The sequence below is a fragment of the Bubalus bubalis genome, chromosome 14 (genome assembly GCF_019923935.1).
Source record: "Bubalus bubalis isolate 160015118507 breed Murrah chromosome 14, NDDB_SH_1, whole genome shotgun sequence".
Lineage (NCBI taxonomy): Eukaryota > Metazoa > Chordata > Mammalia > Artiodactyla > Bovidae > Bubalus > Bubalus bubalis.
This window is the reverse complement of record NC_059170.1, coordinates 49,261,255-49,281,248: the sequence shown is the minus strand read 5'-3', so window position 1 is coordinate 49,281,248 and position 19,994 is coordinate 49,261,255. Positions and strand designations below refer to the sequence as shown.

The 19,994-nt window shown below is 46.8% G+C and overlaps 1 protein-coding gene across 17 annotated transcripts in view; it reads right to left on the bottom strand.

Moving 5' to 3' along the window:
* SVIL (supervillin) overlaps nucleotides 1-19,994 on the bottom strand; it is a 253,158-nt gene that overhangs the window by 17,171 nt on the left and 215,993 nt on the right. For all 17 annotated transcript variants that reach the window (XM_025264270.3, XM_044928044.2, XM_044928045.2 and 14 more), the window contains 11 exons: nucleotides 16,414-16,503; nucleotides 16,242-16,328; nucleotides 14,791-14,968; nucleotides 12,044-12,216; nucleotides 9,852-10,007; nucleotides 8,507-8,643; nucleotides 7,282-7,429; nucleotides 7,015-7,160; nucleotides 4,731-4,906; nucleotides 2,090-2,234; nucleotides 1,473-1,749 (listed from right to left, as the gene is read on the bottom strand). In XM_025264270.3, coding sequence (XP_025120055.1) covers nucleotides 1,473-1,749; nucleotides 2,090-2,234; nucleotides 4,731-4,906; nucleotides 7,015-7,160; nucleotides 7,282-7,429; nucleotides 8,507-8,643; nucleotides 9,852-10,007; nucleotides 12,044-12,216; nucleotides 14,791-14,968; nucleotides 16,242-16,328; nucleotides 16,414-16,503 — 1,713 coding nt within the window. The remainder of the gene's footprint in view (nucleotides 1-1,472; nucleotides 1,750-2,089; nucleotides 2,235-4,730; nucleotides 4,907-7,014; nucleotides 7,161-7,281; nucleotides 7,430-8,506; nucleotides 8,644-9,851; nucleotides 10,008-12,043; nucleotides 12,217-14,790; nucleotides 14,969-16,241; nucleotides 16,329-16,413; nucleotides 16,504-19,994) is intronic.

Below are 19,994 nucleotides of genomic sequence, written 5' to 3'. Positions count from 1 at the left end.
ACATAATTGAAAAAGATACATGCATCCATATGTTCATAGAAGCACAATTTACAATAGCCAAGACATGAAAGCTACCTAAATGTCCGTGGACAAATGAATAGATAAAGAAGATGTGGTGTAAACACACACACACAATGAAATATTCCTCAGCCAGAAAAAAGAATGAGATAATGCCATTTGAGCAACAAGATGGAGAGATTATCATACCAAGTAAGAAAAAGACAAATGCTGTATGATAGCACTTGGCATCTGGAATCTAAAATACAACACACATAACCTTGTCTACAGAACAGAAACAAGACATAAAGAACAGACTGGCGGGTGCCAAAGCGGGAGGGGATGTCGGGGAGGGGTAGACTGGGAGTTTGAGATTAACAAAGACAAACTAGTAATACAGGAAGGACACACAAGGTCCTACTGTACAGCACAGAACTGTATTTAATATCCTGGGATGAACCATCATGGAAAATCATGAAAAAGGATATATGTGTGTGTATATATATTTGAATCATTCTGCTGTACAGCAGAAATTAATACAACACTGTTGATCAACTATACTTCAATAATAAATTTTAAAAGTGTCCTCTTTATAGAGCAGGTGCTCAGTAAACGCCACCTGTTGATTAATGGGTGTATAGTGGATAAATTAGGTAAAACCAAATGGTTCTAAGTCAGTGTTTGAAAGCCACCAGTGGCCTCCACCCTGTGCCTGGTGGGCAGCCACACCCGGACGGCAAGGGGGCCAGGAGGAGGTGACTAAACTCCCTTGGCAAGTGAAACTCGGAATCACCAAGTTGTGCTAAACTGTCTCTAAACGCGTAGGAATGAGGGACACTGGATCACTTGACTTGTGGCGGCTTCTTGGCAAGAAAAAGGGATGATTTCTCCCCAATCCACCGCTCTCCACCCTCACTGCCCCTAGTGCAAATCACACCATGGAGAGTTTTGCTCTTTTGCCATGTGACGAGCACAGCACTGTGGGGTCCATGGGGAGGTGGGACCATGTATTTACCCTGCCAGGTACATAGAGCACTGTTAGGACTCTCAGCCTTAGAGGAAATACTTCTTTCAGTCTGAATAAATCTTTCCGTGCACGGATTGACTGTGACGACACCGTTCGGTTTCAGTTCTGTACCATCGGCCATGTGTTCCTTCCATTTCGGCAGCATCCAATCAAGGGGTAAATACTAATGTCATGCAGGGGCAAATCATTGCTTTTCTAGAAGACCTTTGGGGATGGGGCAGGGGAGGGGCCGAGGGCGGCCGGGAAACCTCACCATGCCAGGCGACTAGAGGGAAGCACCAGGGATGCTAGCCAAGCTGGGGTGTTAGGAATCTATTCCCAAGGTTCTCATGAGGAATGACTAGACTGGCCCCTGCGCCGGCGGCTGGGGGCAGACACGCACTCAGTCTGGATCCGGCGGCTACGATGGCCACGGTGGGGCTAGGAGGACACACAAGTGCTCACTGACCTGCAGTGCTCACGATGAACTTCCACTTGACCACGTAGGCATCACCCTCGTGGAACTGCCCGATGCTCTGCTTGGGGAGCCTGCTGTAGTCGAACTCCAGGATGTGCCAGACGTCCACTGAGACGCTGGCGATCTCGAACTGCCTCCGGTCGTCCCCTTCCACCAGCCCGTAGCCTCGGCCCACGTTGACCCCATCCAGCACGGTGCCGGCTGTCGTCTGGGGCACCGGCACCATCCGCGTCACGTCGTAAGGCTTGACCTCTGCCCGGGCATCATCCTAAGAGGGAACACAGACATGCTGGCTCAGCTGCCTCTGCATTCGCAGCTATAGCATCACTGCTTCCCTGGTGATGGGACAGCCTCAGAGGATGGCGTTCAGGCTGCCCAGCGCATTTCAGGAAAGGATGCATTTAGGGGACACACACCATGACTGTAAATGTGACACCTATAAACCTGGAGGTGGAAACACAGCTATTTTCACCTCCTGGAGTCAGAATGTAGCTGGAAACCGGTTTGCTGTTCTACTAGCAAACGCCAGGAGGGCTTGTAGCATCCAAGCCCCTTTGGCATGGACTCAAACCGAGCTCTGAGGTTTGGGGCTTGATCACCCTGCATACCTTGTGCTGCGCGAGTTCGCTGGCGGTCTTCTCGTTAGGTCTCTTCAGTTCTGTCCAATCAAGGAATTTCTCTTTGAACAAGATCGTCTCATTGTGTTCTGTAAGTCTCCCAAATATTGCCCAGTCGGGCCGCCCCTGTCCTTTCCTGCAGGGTGGGGGTGGGGTGGGAGGAGTGGATGGGAAAAGAACCAAGATTAAATAAGTCACATTGAAATTAAGAAGTCCAAACCCAGCACACATGGCTAGTGAGAAAACCAAATATGTAAACAGTATATAGAATGGATGGTTGGTTTTCACTGATGTGACCCGATAAATGACACTTTCTTATTTTAGCCTGAAGCCTTGCATGGTTTTGTTTCCTTGGAGTTGATGTGCCTGAATGTGATGTGATGCACCTCAGGACTGGACCTGCCTTGCATTCTAGCAAATCCTCACGTCGGGGTCCCGGAGGGCAACAGGCTAGTCTGGGAGTTCAGCAAAGGCAGGAGTCGCAGGCGGGTCGCTCTCACCTGCTTTATTCTGCCCACGGCCATCCAAAGGGCCTCAGCATGTTTCCTTCAAGTCCATGAATAGAGGGAGGGATCTGCGTTCACCCTGAGTTCTCTTCTTAAGTCATGTCACAATGGAGACTACCAGTCTCCAGGAACAAATTCTCCTCTGTTCCCTAAATGAACATACTCTCATAGATCATAGAGTGAATTTGTGCACATTTATGTCTAGGTCACTGGACTGGAAGCAGCTGAGCAGAACACAATGAAAAGAGAAAGGAAGCCACCCAGCCCAGCCAGGAGGTCTGTACTGTCTCGGGGTCTCAGAATCCGGCACTGAGCTTGGAACACAGCTAACTTAGAAATAGGGAGAGCTGAGAAAAGACGTGCAGAAGAGGGTGAGCCCTAAGGATAAGGTGAAGGTGTTTCTCATCCTTCCTAATCAGCCTTGGCTTGTGAACTGGGTCCCTCAGATGGACGGGCAGTACTTCCTGGGCCCTGGGGTGGCCCCTGCTTCATCATGTCCTATTTGGTCCAGACCACAGCTTCTGGCATCACAGCTAAGGCACAGCAAGGGGCTGCCTGTTTTCAAAGGGACCCAAAAGGATGAGGCACTTCATGCAAACACTTCCATTGCAGACTCTGGTGGGACTTCAGGAACCAAGTATCAGCAACTGTGGAAAATTTAGGACTACCTTAAAGACTGTGGTCCTTAACAGAAAATAGCTGAGTGACTGTCTTTTATATAAATTCCACTTTGCAGACTTGCTAAGGTGCTTACAGAACAAGCACTTTGGTCTCAGCTTAGAAATTCATCTTGGATACTGTGAAGCCAGGGAGCACGGCCAGCAGTGTCTGCAGTGTGAGGGCGTGAAGCTGGTGACCCTCCCCTCTGTCCTGACTCGTGGGTCTGAGCTGGGTGAAGCCATGACTCCTCAGTGGTTTCGGTCTCCTGTCTGTTAAGAAGGGCTGGGTGCTCTATTTTGGCTGCACCTTAAAATCCCTGGGGAGCTTTTAAGACATGCTGACACATGAGCCCCACCCACCTAAATCGAAAGCACATCTCCTGGGCTGGATCCACCAAATGCATTTTTTCCAGAGCTCCCCTAGTGCTTCTGGTCTCAGAGGTGCTGAGAGCCAGCAGGCGGGATACCCACTCCTCTGTATTTTCAGATCTCAGATGACATCATGACCGAATTGTCCATCAGACAGATTTTATGCTTTGGTATTTTTTTCTTTTACTATAGCAAGTAAAATATTCCTGTTAGTCTTAGCTTTCGTTCTTAAAAAAACTAGTTGTTTCAGTACTAATTGTGTTAAATGTGCTTAAAAAGGATTTGAAAACTTTTCACCTACACTGACATCATTTTGAATTTTTTCTATAATGACAATGAATAATAAAATCAAGAATTGGATTTTAAAACAGGAAACTAGGTAGGTTAGTTGAAATCTGTATATAAGTTCAATGGAAAACGTTAAAAAGCAGTTTCAATGTGCCATTTGCATCAATTTCTAATGTATTATGTGGGATGCATAATTTAAAGGCACTTCTTTTTCCTGGTAGTTAAGAAATAAAAAACACTGATCATTTGGATGTAAGAATTTTTTCCTCAAGATCATCTTTCTGAGAGTTTTGTGCATCTTTGGCTGTTTCTCCAAGATGACTTTGCAAAGTCCAGTAGACTGTAGGAAATAACTACAATCATTACTTCAATACCACATCCTCCCTTCCCCTAAAAGGGCAAAAACCTCATCTAAACAAATGGTGGATCCTGGAATTCAAGGGCTATGCTAGGGAGGTGTGAAACCAGACAGAGAGGCATGGTTTCCACAGATCCATGGCTGGATTCCAGGACTTGGCAAGCTTTTCAGATGAGCAAGGCATTTGTTTAAACAACTGCTATTCATCTGGCACAGCAGCACCTGAATGCGGCAGGTGGCACCAATTTACTTTAAGAAATAAAATACAACAGGAACACCATCCAGACGACCTCGCCATCCGTACTTCTGTATTTGTTAGGGAAAAGCTAAAGCACCGTTCCTTTTGTGAATAATCAAGGTACTGCATTGTGATCATTTATGGAAAGTAAAATCCAAGAAAGGTGATGGTTAATCACTGCGGTGGGGGGAGGTGGCCGAGGGCCCGGCAGTACCTGGGAATGAGGGGATTGCATTCCCCAGGATCCAGCGGGTTGATGTCACAATTCTCGTAGTCAAAGGTTCCATTCCACAAGTGCTTTGCCAGCTGAAAGGCGATTTTCCGTTGTGCTAATGTGACTTCTTTTCCATGCCACACGTAAACTTCACTCCCAAAATCAAACACCAGTACCTGGGGAAATGGCACAGAAAAATCTGTTAACTCCAAGGACAAGTTCTAATTGAACCAGGGTCTCTAGTGACAGTGAGCCAGACAGGCGATGATTTAAATCCTAATGGAGCATTCAGTACAGACACAAAGAGACCTGGCAGCTAGTGCCATCCTGCCAAGCCAGCCTCCACTCCGTGGGTGTGATTTCTATCTTGTTGACCTAAGTGCCCAAGTTAACCCTTCCTCTGAAGGCTCAGGCCATGTAGCACTTCTGAGGCATAAGAGCTATTTAAGCATGTCTTCCTCCGTCCCCCTTACTCTCTCCCCTCCTGTCATTCACTCATTTAACTTATACAGGCAACCTCACGTGGCACTGAGCACCCAGTGATTGTACAGGACTCCGCCCTGTACAATTCCGAGACCCTCAAGGGCAGAGACAAACCTGTACTTATATTTGCAGTTGGGCTCACTAGGGTTTGTTGAATGAATACATGAACACAATGCTATTTCTTATTTCCATGCCTGTTGCTTGTTCTTCCTAGAATAATTCCTGTCTTCATTTCCAACCTTCCCTGATAACTCAGTTGGTAAAGAATCTGCCTGCAATGCAGGAGACCCCGATTCAATTCTTAGATCAGGAAGATCCCCCGGAGAAGGGACAGGCTACCCACTCTAGTATTCCTGGGCTTCCCTGGTGGCTCAGCTGGGGGAAGAATCCACCTGCAATGCAGGAGACCTGGATTCGATCCCTGTGTTGGGAATTCTACTTAAGAATAGTATTATTATTACTAAGCAAACTAAGTTACTAAGCAAACTAGACTCAATTTCACCTTATCATTAAAATTATTCCTGATTACTTCTTTTTCCGTGACCGTGTTTCTCCCTTTAAATGCCCATTCACATCAGACAATCAATTTAGCTTCAGATGACATTCTTTCTAATACTTTTCTACCCAATGAAATTTAAAGTCCCGTTGTGTCTTCCACTTTCTTCTCAACATTCAGAATACTTAATGGTTCTGCATATATATACTCTATCACACACATACACGCAAACATTTGTACACATACATACAAACACACGTATGCATGTGTGCTCATTTGCTTCAGTCACATTTGATTTTTTGTGACCTGGACTGCAGCCACCAGGCTCCTCGGTCCATGGGATTCTCCAGGCAAGAATACTGGCGTGGGTTGCCATGCCCCCTTCTAGGGGATCTTCCTGACCCAAGGAGTGAACCCACGTCTCCTGTGGCTCCTGCATGGCAGGTGGATTCTTTTACTGCTGAGCCACTGGGGAAGCCCACATATATAAAATATTAAATATAAAATTAAATTAAATATTTAATATATTTAATAAATACTTGTCAGAAAAAACAATAAAAATATTTATTGTTTATATTTAATAAATCTTTACTTATGTGAGATAAAAATTCATGGGTTTACTTGGCAAACCTAAAAATTATATATACACCTATGATTCCTGAAACTCAAGGACTGAAAGATGTTTAATGTTTATACAGAAATCAAAAGACAGGCCTGAGTCATATTTATGTTTGGCCTAAAACAGAAAAGCCTTCACTGCCCCATGCCTCCTCGGAACAACATCTGTAACTCTGTATTAACACCAGTTGGCGCAGTGGTAAAGAATCTGCCTGCCAGTGCAGGACACTTGAGACATGGGTTCAATCCCTGGGTTGGGAAGATCCTCTGGAGGAGGAAACGGCAACCCGATCCAGTATTCTTGCCTGGGAAATCCCATGGACAGAGGAGCCTGGTGGGCTACAGTCCATGGGGTCGCAAAGAGTCAGACACAGCTTAGTGAATAAACAATTAGCATCTAAGACAGCAGCAATGATTTGAAGTCACAAATTGGGAGCCTTTAAAAAGATGTTTCTGGGGACTTCCCTGGTAGTCCCGTGGTTAAGAACGCTGTTCTTCTATTTCAGGGGCTGTGGGTTCGTTTCCCGGTTGGGGAACTTAAGATCTCACATGCTTCAAGGTGCAGCCAAAAAACCCCAAACAAGATGTCTCTAGTCTGTGATGTGCACTAACCCTGGCTAGTGTCTGTTGGGCACTTTTGTCTGTTTTCCTGGGCAGCCCAGGGCCAAGGCAGAGCCCTTGCCATACCTCTTTTGATTGCAGGAGGGAGCACTTTGGGATCTTCCCCCAGTAGTCATCATCAGGAACGAGTTTGTCATCCATCAGACGGTAAATGCAGTTGGTTTCTATTATGGCCGTTTCATAGAGCTCATCCTCCTTTGGGTCTCCGGCGGCTTTGGGATAAGAACAGTAAGGGGATGTTATGTTTTCCACTGGAGAGCGGCTGGTTTGGAAGAAGGAAGGAGGAGAGGAGAAGTAGCCAGTCTTCTTCTCTGAGATACAGTAAACTCTTACATTGGTAACTGGCTTGGCCGCCCAGAAGCTTCCAGAAGTCTTTGGCTGCATGTGTGTGTGTATTAATTCCTTCTTCAACAGTCTGGATATAAGTTGCTCTACAACCAAGTTCCCTCTTGGTCTGAATTAAACTCGCGAGTTCTGAGGCCTAAACAGAGAGAGGAGCACAGTTATCTGGGCAGACAAGTCCAAGGCCAGGTGGTGGATGGGCTAAGGCTGAAATCAGAGAAGAGAAATGGTGCGTGTCTGAAAGGAAAACCTCGTGACCACAGGGGCCAGGGGCACCACTGGTTGGGGGTTGTCTACAAAGTCAAGGAAATGTAACTCAAGGACTAGAGGGAATGCATTCTTTAGAGCAACAGGTCTTAGTCTTAAATTCAACAGATCATCCATGGTGCTTTTAAAAACACCCATTCTACGAATCGGCCATAAAAAAAACAAAATTTGCAGCAACATGGATGATCATACTAAGTGAAGTCAGAAAGAGAAGGACAAATACCATATGATGTCATATGTGGAGTCTAAAATATGACACAAATGAAGCTATCGATGAAACAGAAAGACTCACAGACATAGAGAGCAGTCTTGTGGTTGCCAAGGGGGAGGAGAGGTGGGAGAGGGATGGAGTAGGAGTTTAGGATTAGAGACGCCAACTGGCATATACAGGATGGATAAACACTGAGGTTCTATTGTAGAGCACAGGGGACTATACTCAGTCTCCTGGGAAGAAAAACAATATGAAAAAGAATGTATGTATAACAGAACCACTTTGCTCTACAGCAGAAATTAACCCTGTAAATCAGAAATTAACATTGTAAATCAACTATAAGTCAATTAAAAATCAGTAAGTCAATAAAAAGAAAAAAATTCCCATTTCCTGGCCTTTTCCCATTAAAATCTCACTCAGTATATCAGAGAAGGAACTTCATTAGCACCCCGGATAAACAACTTGGAAGTGATGTAGAGGAAGTTTCTTCCTCTACAAACGATGAACCAGGACTTAAAACCTGGGGGCATAGGTCAGACTCCTTTGAAAACATCTCCCTGAAGCACTTAATGAGAGGCTTGTTGCAGAGACATTCTGGAAAAGAAATAAGACTATCCCCTCTCACTTGAATGAGACACTGAGGCTTTGAGAAGCTTTCTAGGGGTCTGGCCACTGGAAGAATGTCCTGTGTCTAAAGGAGACGCAGAACCAAGCTACTCTCATTGCTTAGACACTGACCTTCGCCTTCTCGATCACGTTGGCAAACTCTCCGACCCACAGGAAGCAGTGATGGGGCGAGAGCAGGAGGAAGCAGTCCCCGCTGTTGAGGGAGGGGGCGCGAGGCTCCACCAGCCGCGTCTGCACGTGTCTTCTTCCTGAACACGGGGCAGAGGTCACGGTCTCCCCGAGAGGAGCCCTGGCCCCAGTCCCAGCAGGACCCGCCGGGATGCACCTCACATCCAGAGCAACCCTGCTCCTGACTCTGCCTCCTGACCAGTCTCTGCTCACCTGAGCTCCCGTGACCCGGGGGGCGTAGGTCATAGCCTCGTGGATGACTTTCCCTGGTGGCATGTCCCAAGAGTCACCACCAGGACCACTAGCGGTGTCCTCTTACAGCACGTGGATCCACTAAGGCTCCCTCCACAGGGATGTTGGCAAACTCCCTGTTTCCCCTCTCCCACTCCTCTCCTGGTCTCTCTCCACTCAGCCCACCTCCTACACTTAACAGCCTCTGTGGGCTGGGCGATCAGAACGCCCTTCAGAGAACCTCTTGGTTCTCGGAAACCCTGAGTCTATAGAGGAACCAGCTTAGAGGGAAGCCTTGCCTTGTGCAGCTTCCAACACCTTCTCCTAAATGGCTTTCATCTTCCCATAGTCACACCAAGAGTGCCGCCCTGGCGCTACAACATGGGAATGGAGGCGGGGGTCTGCACTTGTCACTGGTCTTTTAAATATGCTACAAAGGACAGTGGTCGTGCAGACACAAACTGGAAACCACCAGCGAAGCAGAGGATACGCCCTCCTTGTCTTGAGCCTGAATCTACAGCAGTACTGCTGGGGGGGCAGCTAATCACTGCAGGGCAGCCCAGAGCCCTCTGGTTGCAGAGGAAGGCTCCTTGTTAAAGAGGAGGGGAGGGAGGGTGTTGGCCACCTCTCTGCACTCCCTCGCTCCCTTCTCCAAGAGCCCATCTCTCCCTCTGGCTCCCTGACTCCTGCTGACCTCAGTGAGGACGACAGAGTGGGGCGAACACTCTGATGGCCGCGGGGGCATCTGGTGACCACAGGCAGTGTGTGGCCAGGGTCACGGGAAGGGGCACAGCAGCAAGAGCTAGGATTCTGGGATCAGGTGGACCAGGGTCACAGTCAGCTCTGCTGCTCAGCAGCTGTGGGGACCTGGGGCCCGTCACCAAGCTCAGGAGCCAAATGCTTCCTACCTCGTGGGATTTTGCAAAGCTGGGGTTAGATGTGGTAGTGCCCGGTGGGCTCTCCAGAGCATGTGTCCCCTCCCCGTCAGGCAAGTGGGGGGAACTCAGGCCTCCAGACAAAACCTGGGGTCATGCGTCATCTTCTCGGCTCTCAATACCTTTGATCTGCAGCAGCATCAGCTTCTTGTAGGGCACCGCGCTGTTGTTGGAATTCTGTTCCGTCAGGTTGACGCTCCGCAGGCTGACGTTGCTAAAGTTTTCTTTGCTGGCTAACCCTGCCAGGGTGACTTCTGAGAAGCTGGAGTTGGCGGACACTGGGAGGATTGAAGGATGAAAGAGAGCACAGGGCAGTGAGACATTTGGGAGAAAAGACAAGGTTCATACTCTGTGATCATGCATAACAATCACTGCTTTTTTCTTTTCAAGCTAGTCCTGATGGGGAAAACATACTCTCGTCTGATGAGCTCTGTGAAGCTCTGTGTTAGGAATTAAACACAGGATTGAAAATATAAATGCTTGTTGACAGGTGTCAACCCATCCATGCAGAGAGATAAGAAATGAGTGTGGACCAACAACCTCAGTATAAAATTAGGAGCTGAACTCATTTGCTGCAATTCCACTAAAGCTGTTATAATTCCTAACAGGGTTCAGATGTTGAAATGCTTTCCTGAGGGGGACTGTTGGATATCTTCCATCCAAAGTCTTTATATGCAGAAAAGCAGGCACTCTGTAAGGCTTGGTTTAGTTCTCATCTGTTCCTGGAGGCAAAGTGAACAACTAGATGATCTCTTGGGATCCTTTCCTCTCAGATTTAAGATTGTATTAAGACGCTAGGTTCTCAGTGTGAACCAACAAATGTACATATGCCTCTGAAAAGTGGAGGCAGAATTAAAGTACACAGAATCTGTGCCAATAAATCTTTATTTCTCCAGTTCTTTGTTTTAAAAAATATGTGCATGCTGCTGCTGCTGCTAAGTCGCTTCAGTCATGTCCGACTCTGTGCGACCCTATAGACGGCAGCCCAGCAGGCTCCCTCGTCCCTGGGATTCTCCAGGCAAGAACACTGGAGTGGGTTGCCATTTCCTTCGCCAATGCATGAAAGTGAAAAGTGAAAGTGAAGTCGCTCAGTCATGTCTGACTATTAGCGACCCCATGGACTGCAGCCTACCAGGCTCCTCTGTCCATGGGATTTTCCAGGCAAGAGTACTGGAGTGGGGTGCCATCGCCTTCTCCCATGCATGCTAGAGAGAAACTTGGAAAATTACTTCGCTGGGATGAAGTTCTAACACTGAAGACATATAACACCACTTCACAATTCATATGGCTCGGAATTTGAAATATACGTATTTAGTAAAACAATTATAATGAAAAGACTCAACCACCTCATCTAAATATTCTATTTCTAAAAACAAAAAACAACTTTGGTAAGTAGGTTTATGAGTGCTATAGGAAAATAAAAATGATAGCAAGAATATTCAGACTCGCAAGATTATGCATGCCACTACCCCACCAGGACAACCGCTGTTTCAGAGCTGGACCCCCATGTGGCTGGGCAGAGGAGAGCTGATGGCTGAGCCCGGAGTGGAAACAGAGCCTGGGGACCGCTTCTTACTTTCATCATTGCCTACCCCTTTTGCCCCCTCCCACCACTCCTCTCAGCCCACATCCCAACTTCAAGGAGCCCGAGGTCCTCTCCAAAGCAAAGTGAAAAGCACTGGTTTGTACTTTAATTAACAGCATAAAACCTAGGATTAGGCAAAGCAGGGATGTGGGACACTTGCCCAGGAGAGATCAAATTTCCTCTAGAATCAAATGGGGTGGAGAAATGCCAAGTTTGGAAATGGACTAAATTACAAAGCCCAACCTCCCTTTCCTCCAGCCTCTGGAAAGAAAACTCAAAAAGACTTAAATGAATAGAGGGCTTCTCTGGTGGCTCAGACAGTAAAGAATCTGCCTGCAATGCAGGAGACCTGGGTTTGATCCCTGGGTCGAGAAGATCCCCTGGAGAAGGGAATGGCTCCCCACTCCAGTATTCTTGCTTGGAGAATCCCCATGGACAGAGGAGCCTTTTGGGCTCCAGCCGATGGGGTCGCAAACTCAGTCACGACTGAGTGACTAACACTTTGACTTTAAGTGAACAGATGGGCCACACTTAAGAGTTTCTGTGAGAAGCCTTCACCTTCTAAGCAGGCTTTCTGCAGGTGTGCATGCGTGTGTGCAAACGCGCTCATTTGTCTCTCGTGAGTGTCTCGGCACTGTGGCTGGCCTTTGCAGGGCAGGAAAATGAGAGATGAAGTCACCTGCTCCCCCAGTTTCCGAGCACACAGCTGGGGGTGGGCCCCACACTCACACTTTTCGACTTTCATCCGCTTTGACTCCACAAAGGCCACGTTCAGTCTCTGCTCAGTGTACTCCTGCAGGAGATCTTCCCTCGCAGCCAGCATCTTCAGGGGGTTTTTGGAAGCCTGGACCCGGCGCTTGGGCCGCACAGCACGCTTGTGCTCAGCCACCGAGGATGTCAACCTATGGGGCAGAGCAGAGCTGCTGTGGCCAGGGCTGCAGTCTCACCCACGCTCAGGGGCTTGTAGGTCTCTGGCCTGGAGCACCCAGCTCCACAGTTTTATTTCTCCATTGCATTATAAATCTTATAGCGCCTCCTCCTCCTCCCGCCACTCCACCGATGGAGTCAGAGGATCTTGGAAGGTTGAAGCCCATTTGGGTCCAGATCACAGCCAATCCTAGGAGCCTTGCTCTCACCACGCCCCTGGGACTTCACCTGGAGGAATGGCTGGCGCCTCTGGGGCAGCCCACCCCACTCCTGGTCAGAGCTGATGGGTGGAAGTCCTTCCCTGATATCATCACCGCCCCCCACCCTGCCCCCTACACAGCATCCTGATCACTTCCTGTTGGAAAGAACTGCCTTTCCTTCTCTGGGCTCTCTAGCAAGCGCTCTGAGACTAGTCAGTCACTGCTTCTCGATTTAACCCTCCTTCCTGCAGACTCAGCTTCCTCTCCATGCCAGTTTTGCAGTTTCCTCCCCCAATTCTCCCATCACTATTCTCCTCCCAACCCACTGCCCCACTTTGGAAAATAAGCACTATTTTGAAGAGTATATAGAAATAAAAAGAGGCCCCCAAACTATGATCCTGTCTCTCTCTCTCACACACACACCTCTCTGGGCCAAACACCAGACATGAAGATGGGGGTACACTCTGTCCCAGAGTTCCCAGCTGCTTTTAACATCCAAGTGCATGGATCTCTGTCTCCGGAGGTCCTCTTTCATACATAACATTATCATGTGTGTATGTGTTCAACACGACATATCAATGTTCAAATTGTATGTAACAATTTAAACAATGACATTTGGATGAGGAGGAGATTGAGAAATGGTCCAATAACCATGTATGAAAATAATACCCAGAATATTAAAGGTGGGAAGTGGCAAATTGTTCATTTTCTTAAGACAGCAAATTGAAAAAACAAAAACAAAAACAACACATTGAAAAATGCAGAATGGGTATCAGGAACAGCTTAAGGAAACATTTATGACAACCTTGCATACTTCTGGAAGAGGCAGGCTCTCTCACAAATTGGTGGGAAGCAGATAAATGTGGTGGATGGCTGTGGGGTAAGCCCACCCAGCACGCTCTCCCTGCTTCTGGTAGGTAGTCCTGGATTTGCCTTTGTGGGGACTGCCTCCCTCCACGCCGCACCCTCTATCCCAGCTCCAGAGCTGGGAGGGGATCCAGAGACCACCACTAGCCTATCAGCATCTTCCATCTCCTTGGCTGTAATGATGGGTGCAGGGCTGCGTGCAGATCTGGGAAAATCAAGCCTGAGCTCCTCCTAGGACTGCTGGGCAGGGTGGCTGCCTGAACGGGAGTGCCCACACAGCTGGGCTATAAATCTGGAGTAAGGGGTGACCATCTAACATGTGGTGACAGCCTGAGAGGGAAGGACAGAGGGAAGCTGGCACGAGAGAGACCTTATTCTGAGCCCCCCGAACCTGAGGTCACACCTGCACTTTTCACGGAGTGAACCTGTAAATCCCTCCACACTTCTCTTCTGCTGAAGTTGGTTGGATTTGCCTTTCTTTGCAGCACTTGAGACCAAAGGAATTCTAACACCATGAACACTTTTCTTTAGTGGTGTAGCCAAATTTCTGTGTGAAGAGGGACCTGAGACAGCACTGATAAAACCCTCGGATCTATTGATCTTATCACTGGTGGCAAATTTCATTGATTTTCTAGTTAGCTGTATTCATCGGAGCCTGGGTGATCCAAATAGTTTTCACATCAAATGAAAGAAGGCATAAAAATGTTGGTTAACCAGTGTTCATGAAGTCTGAAAGCAATAGTTGAGTGACGTGAAAAACCCATCACATTATTTTTATGGACCAGGCACGTGGTGTGGATGCAAGGCTTTCTGGCAGAGAGGACGTCTGTCCTGGGCACACAAGCTCCATCTACTCCAGTGTCTAGTTCTAGAGAACAGTGATTTTGAGACAAGATGGGACCTGGGACTTGAGAACTTTTGCTGCAGTGAGGACAGCTGGACAAATATCTCCTCCAGCAACAAAATACGAAGACACTCTAAGGGACTAAAAATAACTTCATGCATGTGCAACTGGGGCAAATTATGAGCAACAAGATACAAAAAGACCGAAAAAACCCAACTGCCACTTCTGAAGAGCTGGGAGCAAAACCTGGGCACTGCGCGTACCTCCTGCACTCAACACCACCAAAGGGGGGTAAACCACCTAAGCCACCCACCCTCCTGGTCCGAACCCTGGACATACCCCTTCCCTTACCCTATACAAGGAACATGCTCGCCCCACCTCGGGGAGCCAGCAAGGGCACCCATCACTTGTTCTTCCTTCCTCCTGCTGCAGCAGGGGCCCCAATAAAGCCTTGCCTGCATTTCCTGTCTGGCCTCAGATTAATTTCTATTGATTGGGGAAGGCCAAGGACCCTGGTCAGTGTCAGTCTGGCTATTCTATCGCAGAAGGTGATAACGGTGAGAGAATAAAGTGCTATGCAGAGGCTGGTGAAGGGATCCATTCTCCAGGGGTGAATGATGGGAATTGAAATAACTTACTTGGGGGCATAAGGATCAAAAATGACATCGAAATCCTCGTCCAGCTCCACGGGGCTTCTCGGTAGAGAGGAGTCCACGCTGCGGTAAAACTTGGCAAAGGTTTCGTCATCGTCCGGCTTCATCACCTCTTTCACCGATTTCCCAGTGACAGTAAGCACTGTTTCTTGCATCCCACCAACTATCAACAAACAAGCAAATCAATGACCCGAGATGTGTGTAAAAGCATGACTTCAACTCTGCTTCACTAGGTTAAACGTTATTTTCTTCCCGCTAAGGCCAGGAGTGGAGCAAACGCGACAGCACTCCCAGATTCCGCAGACGCTTCTCAGGCACCGGCTGTCTTCTCAGGAAAGGACTGAACAAAGCCTGTGCTGGGAGTGGTAGGAGATGGAGGCTGAAGCCACTGACAATTTCTGAACCTGTTCTTTATGCTCTTGGAGACAGAACTAGCCTCAGCTTTGTTCTAGATCAAGGTTTGGTAAAATCTTTTTCTGCAAAGGGCCATGTAGTAGATATTATAGGCTTTGCATGGGAGGCTATTTGACTTGCATTGCAACTTGCATGAAGCTGTGGCTATAGCACAAAATTAACTATTACCAATAAGCTAACAGATGGGCATGACTATGTTCCAATAAAACTTTATTTACAAATACAGGTGGGGAGCTGGATTAGTCTGCTGGCCTCTGGGTTAGATACCTGTTACACACAGGTAATAAACTGTGAATTGTTTGTATTCTTTGCCTTGCCAGCTTGGTTATTATATGACACTTTTATATTTTTAGTTTAAAGTGGTTGTTTGTATTATTTTCAACCTATAGGGGTCATTGTCAATAGTAGGTGCTTAGTAACAGATAAGTTTTAAGTACTGGACATTTTTCTTAAGAGATGAGGCTACTTCTGCATGTTATTCTTTAATTTTATATACTTCATAGTCTTTTGTATTGAAATCTTTATTTATTCACTAGAATTTTCTTCTGGAAACTATTTGTGACAATCAGATATAATAGCAGCTGCTACCTTATTGGAAAATGACATATACAATCAGATCATGTTGATTTCATGTCATAATCTATTTTCACGGTTAAAAGCAAAATTACTGAGTCTACAATCCTGACTGGATGACATCCCAAGAGTTTAGATCCAGGTACAAATGTGCTATTGGGAGCCACCTACTGAGTACATTATCTAGTGAATCAGAGCTTAGTAATCTAATCAGTGTTGACCAATAAATTAACTTTTAAAATATAACATGAGCTAATGCTCAAAGTACGCATTGGTTGAGTCATAATAGAAGACAATTTAGCTGAGGAGAAAAAGCAAACCATGTTGGGATTCAGAGATTCTGCAAGTGGGGTAGGTATTTTTAGGTTTCCTGAGCTACCCACTGAAACTTGAGCCACGCCGGCCACACACACGTGAACCACAGCTTCCCTCTGGCTCTTGGCATGTACCTTTGTTATTCAGCCTTCTTAGGAAGGTTTCCAGCCTGTCCAGCTTGAGGTCCGACTCTAACTGCATGTCTGGTCTGGCTTCGATATCTGGGCAAGGAGGAAACACAGTGAGAGAAGCACTGAGGGCTCTTCTGACCACAGACCCCTTCCACGCCAGGGCCTTGTGACTCACCTTCCAGGGGTCTGGAAACTGGTGTAGTGCCCCTTGCTTTGTTGCAAACAGGGGATGCTACCGGGGTGATGGCAGTGGGGGACGCCAGACCTGCAGGAAAAACAAAGGAGCAACTGAGCATCTCAGGATCACTTCTGGAAATTCCCAGGACCCTGAGGGAGCGCCAGGAGCCCCAACAGAGACCTAACAATTTACAGAATTTACAGACAGACATGGGACACGCATGGGAAAACTGCCCACACAGACAAGGTTTTATTGTTTCTAGGGCCTGCAGCATCTGTCAGTCTGCCATTCCACACTGAACAATGAAGATACATCCCTAACATGCAGACAGGATAAGAGAGTGCAGGCGGCGATCGGAATGTCCTTGAACAAAGGGAATATTGACTTCTGAAGGCCTTTCGGGCACTGGAGGTAGCTGAAGAGAAAGCGTACAGTTGTCCCTCAGTAGCTACAAGGGACTGGTCCCAGGACCTCCTGCGGGTACCAACATCCACATGGATACTCAAATCCTTTATATTAAATGGTGTACTGGCATATAATCTACACACATCCTCCCATATCCTCTAAATCATCTCTACATGACTCCTAATACCGAAGATGATGTAAATGCTTTGTAAAGAGTTGGTGTAGCAAATTCAAGTTTTGCTTTTCTGGAATTTTATAAAATTAAAAAACATTTTTTTTGGATTGTGGTTGGTTGGATTTGTGGCTGCAGAACTCAAGAAGGCGGAGGGCCAGTTGTTTCTGTACCATCTCTCCAGAGGAAACAGAGACCCGGTTTGTCACGCTGGCCGGTGAGTTCCCCAGCCCTGGAGTCATCTTCCTGGCTGAGGGGACGTGGGGACAGTCTGACCTTTGGGGGCATCATCAGAATGTGATCTACTGGGCAATTACCCAGAGAGTGCTAGGCTTTGTAAGAAAGACACAAGAGTAACAGTTTACACCTGTGTGGATGTTGGAAAGTCATATTGGTCTTGGGTGTGGCTGGGAGCTAGGGACATGCTTTCACCTGCATCTTTCGAGGAGCTGGACGGGGACTCTCTAAGCAGAGAAATGATAAGAGACACATAGAAAGGGAAGACAAACATTCCAGCATGAAGACGGCATCTTATTAGACCAGAAAACTGAATAAAGACATAGATGAGTATTTTTTCCTAAACTTAGAAGGGATTTGCAAGGGGGGCAGAACGGGTAATTGGTACACATACAAAGAACAAAATGAGATGTTAACATTCTCTGTATCCATTTGTATTAAAAGTGAAACCGTTAGGTGACATTGCTACGTTATCGCATCCGAGAGACCACATCTGAGAACCACATCCCGAGAATGTGTAAGTCACGATCACTTACAGGACAAAAAACCAAATGAACGGATCTGCTCCTCCCTTGTGTGAGTTGGAGAGGAAGATGTTTGTTATACCATAAAACTTGGAAGGAAAAATACTGAAATGCAGTTTACAACTGAAATTTTAGGTGACATTTCAGAAGCTTCTCTGGTAGCTCAGATGGCTAAAGAGTCTGCCTGTAATGCAGGAGAACCACTGGGTTGGGAAGATCCCCTGGAGAAGGGAATGGCTACCCACTCCAATATTCTTGCCTGGGGAATCCCATGGACAGAGGAGCCTAGTGGGCTGCAGTTCATGGGGCTGCAAAGAGTCAGACACAACTGAGCAACTAACACGTTCCAGAAGTACTTCTCAACATGTACATATAATTCCTTACTGATGTCAATAACATTTAAAAAAATTCTTTAATTACAAGATCTGCAAAGAGTTTATATCTGAGTGAAAGTCAATTTTCTTGAAAGATACTAAAAATAAGTAAAATTTGGTATCAAAGGCTGAGACAGTAGCTCATTACCTGCTAAAATGATGTGTAAGAGGCATGGGGACGTAACATTAGCACAGAGGTTATTCACTCTGAAGCCAATAAACAGGCTTGACACCAGCCCTTTGTCCAGTTAGGGTGCCCCCTGCTGCCCATTCAGGCAGCTGCACCCGTGAGCTCTTAAAGGTGCACCCGCTCTTTCCAGCTAGAGACAGGGCTTGTCTGTGATGGGGGCAGGCATATAGATTTAAGTTTCACACTGTTAAATCACTCCCCATAGCTCCTTTCAATGAATTCTATGGACAATAACCAGTCACCTGTTCTCTTCAAGAACATTTTACATCTTTTAAAAATAGTACTTATTTAATTTCTTGGCTGTACTGCACAGCATGTAGGATCTTAGTTCCCTGACCAGCAGTCAAGCCCGTGCCCCTCCCCTCCGCATTGGAAGCACAGAGTCCTAACCACTGAACTACCAGGGAAGTCCCTCAGCTCTCTCTTCTTCAAAGGCATACTCTGAATATCTTCCAGGAGAAATCTAGAATACCACAGAAATCTGGAGTACTCACTCATCTGTGGACTCTACGAATACAAAACAGGGGACAGCCCTAATGAGGTGAGGGGAGAAAACAGCTCCTGGGGTGAGAGAATGAAAACCAGGCTACAGAGGCCTCTTGGCCACTCACTGCTACACTGTCCTCTGATGAGACAGGAAGTCCTGGTGGCTGCAGTGTGGGGACAATTTCATTCTTTGGCAAGTGTAGTGAATTGGATGTTCCACCACTGCAAATCCAAAAGAGCCAAGGACTCAGTGAAACACACGACTGTGCAGGTGATAACAAACACCAGAAAAGCAGGCTACCGATTTTTCATTAGATTGAAAGTACAACAAAATTATTTCTCGAGCAGAGTCATAAAGCACCTGTTAAATAAAGATCCCTGATTTATTCAAGAACATGTGAAAGGAAACTCATCCACTAAGGGAGGAGGAATGTCCCTGATTCTGTTTTCCATAACTGCCTAGGAGCAAGGCTACTTCCTCTGATATCCCCATGGACAGGGACAGTGGTATCCGGGAGTAAGGACCAGGATTCAAATACATTATGATTTTTAAGATGAAAGACAAAAAATGAAACCCAAGTAAAAGGTCATCAGGATAAAAGTCCAGGCTAGAAGCTGGAAGATCTGAGCTATGGCTCAAGTTCTCATTGTGGGCCTGAAGAATCTGCTTTTGTTAACATAGGGATGGGAGTCATGCAAAGGAGATAGTTCTGTGACTTGGTGACAAAAATCCTCAAATGCCACCTCATTCTGAGAGTAAATTACCTTCTTTTATCCTTTGATAATTCCAAGATTGTTGTTGTTGTTTAGTTGCTAAGTCATGTCCGACTCTTTTGTGACTCCATGGACTGCAGCCCTTCAGGCTCCTCTGTCCATGGGATTTCCCAGGCAAGAATACTGGAGTGGGTTGCCATTTCCTTCTCCAGGGGATCTTCCCAACCCAGGGACTGAACCTGTGTCTCCTGCATTGGCAGGCGGATTCTTTACCACTGAGCCATCAGGGCTTCCCTAAATTCCAATATTAGTTAAGAATAAATTCGTTAGAAAGGATTCTTCCACCAATATTTGGGTTAATCTCAGTTCAAGAGTTTCCTCTCCCTCCCTTCCTTCCTTCTGCAAATACTTATCCCAAGCCTACAATGATGTAGGCTCCATCTATGACTGAGGATCCCAAAAGGTATTGAGAAAAG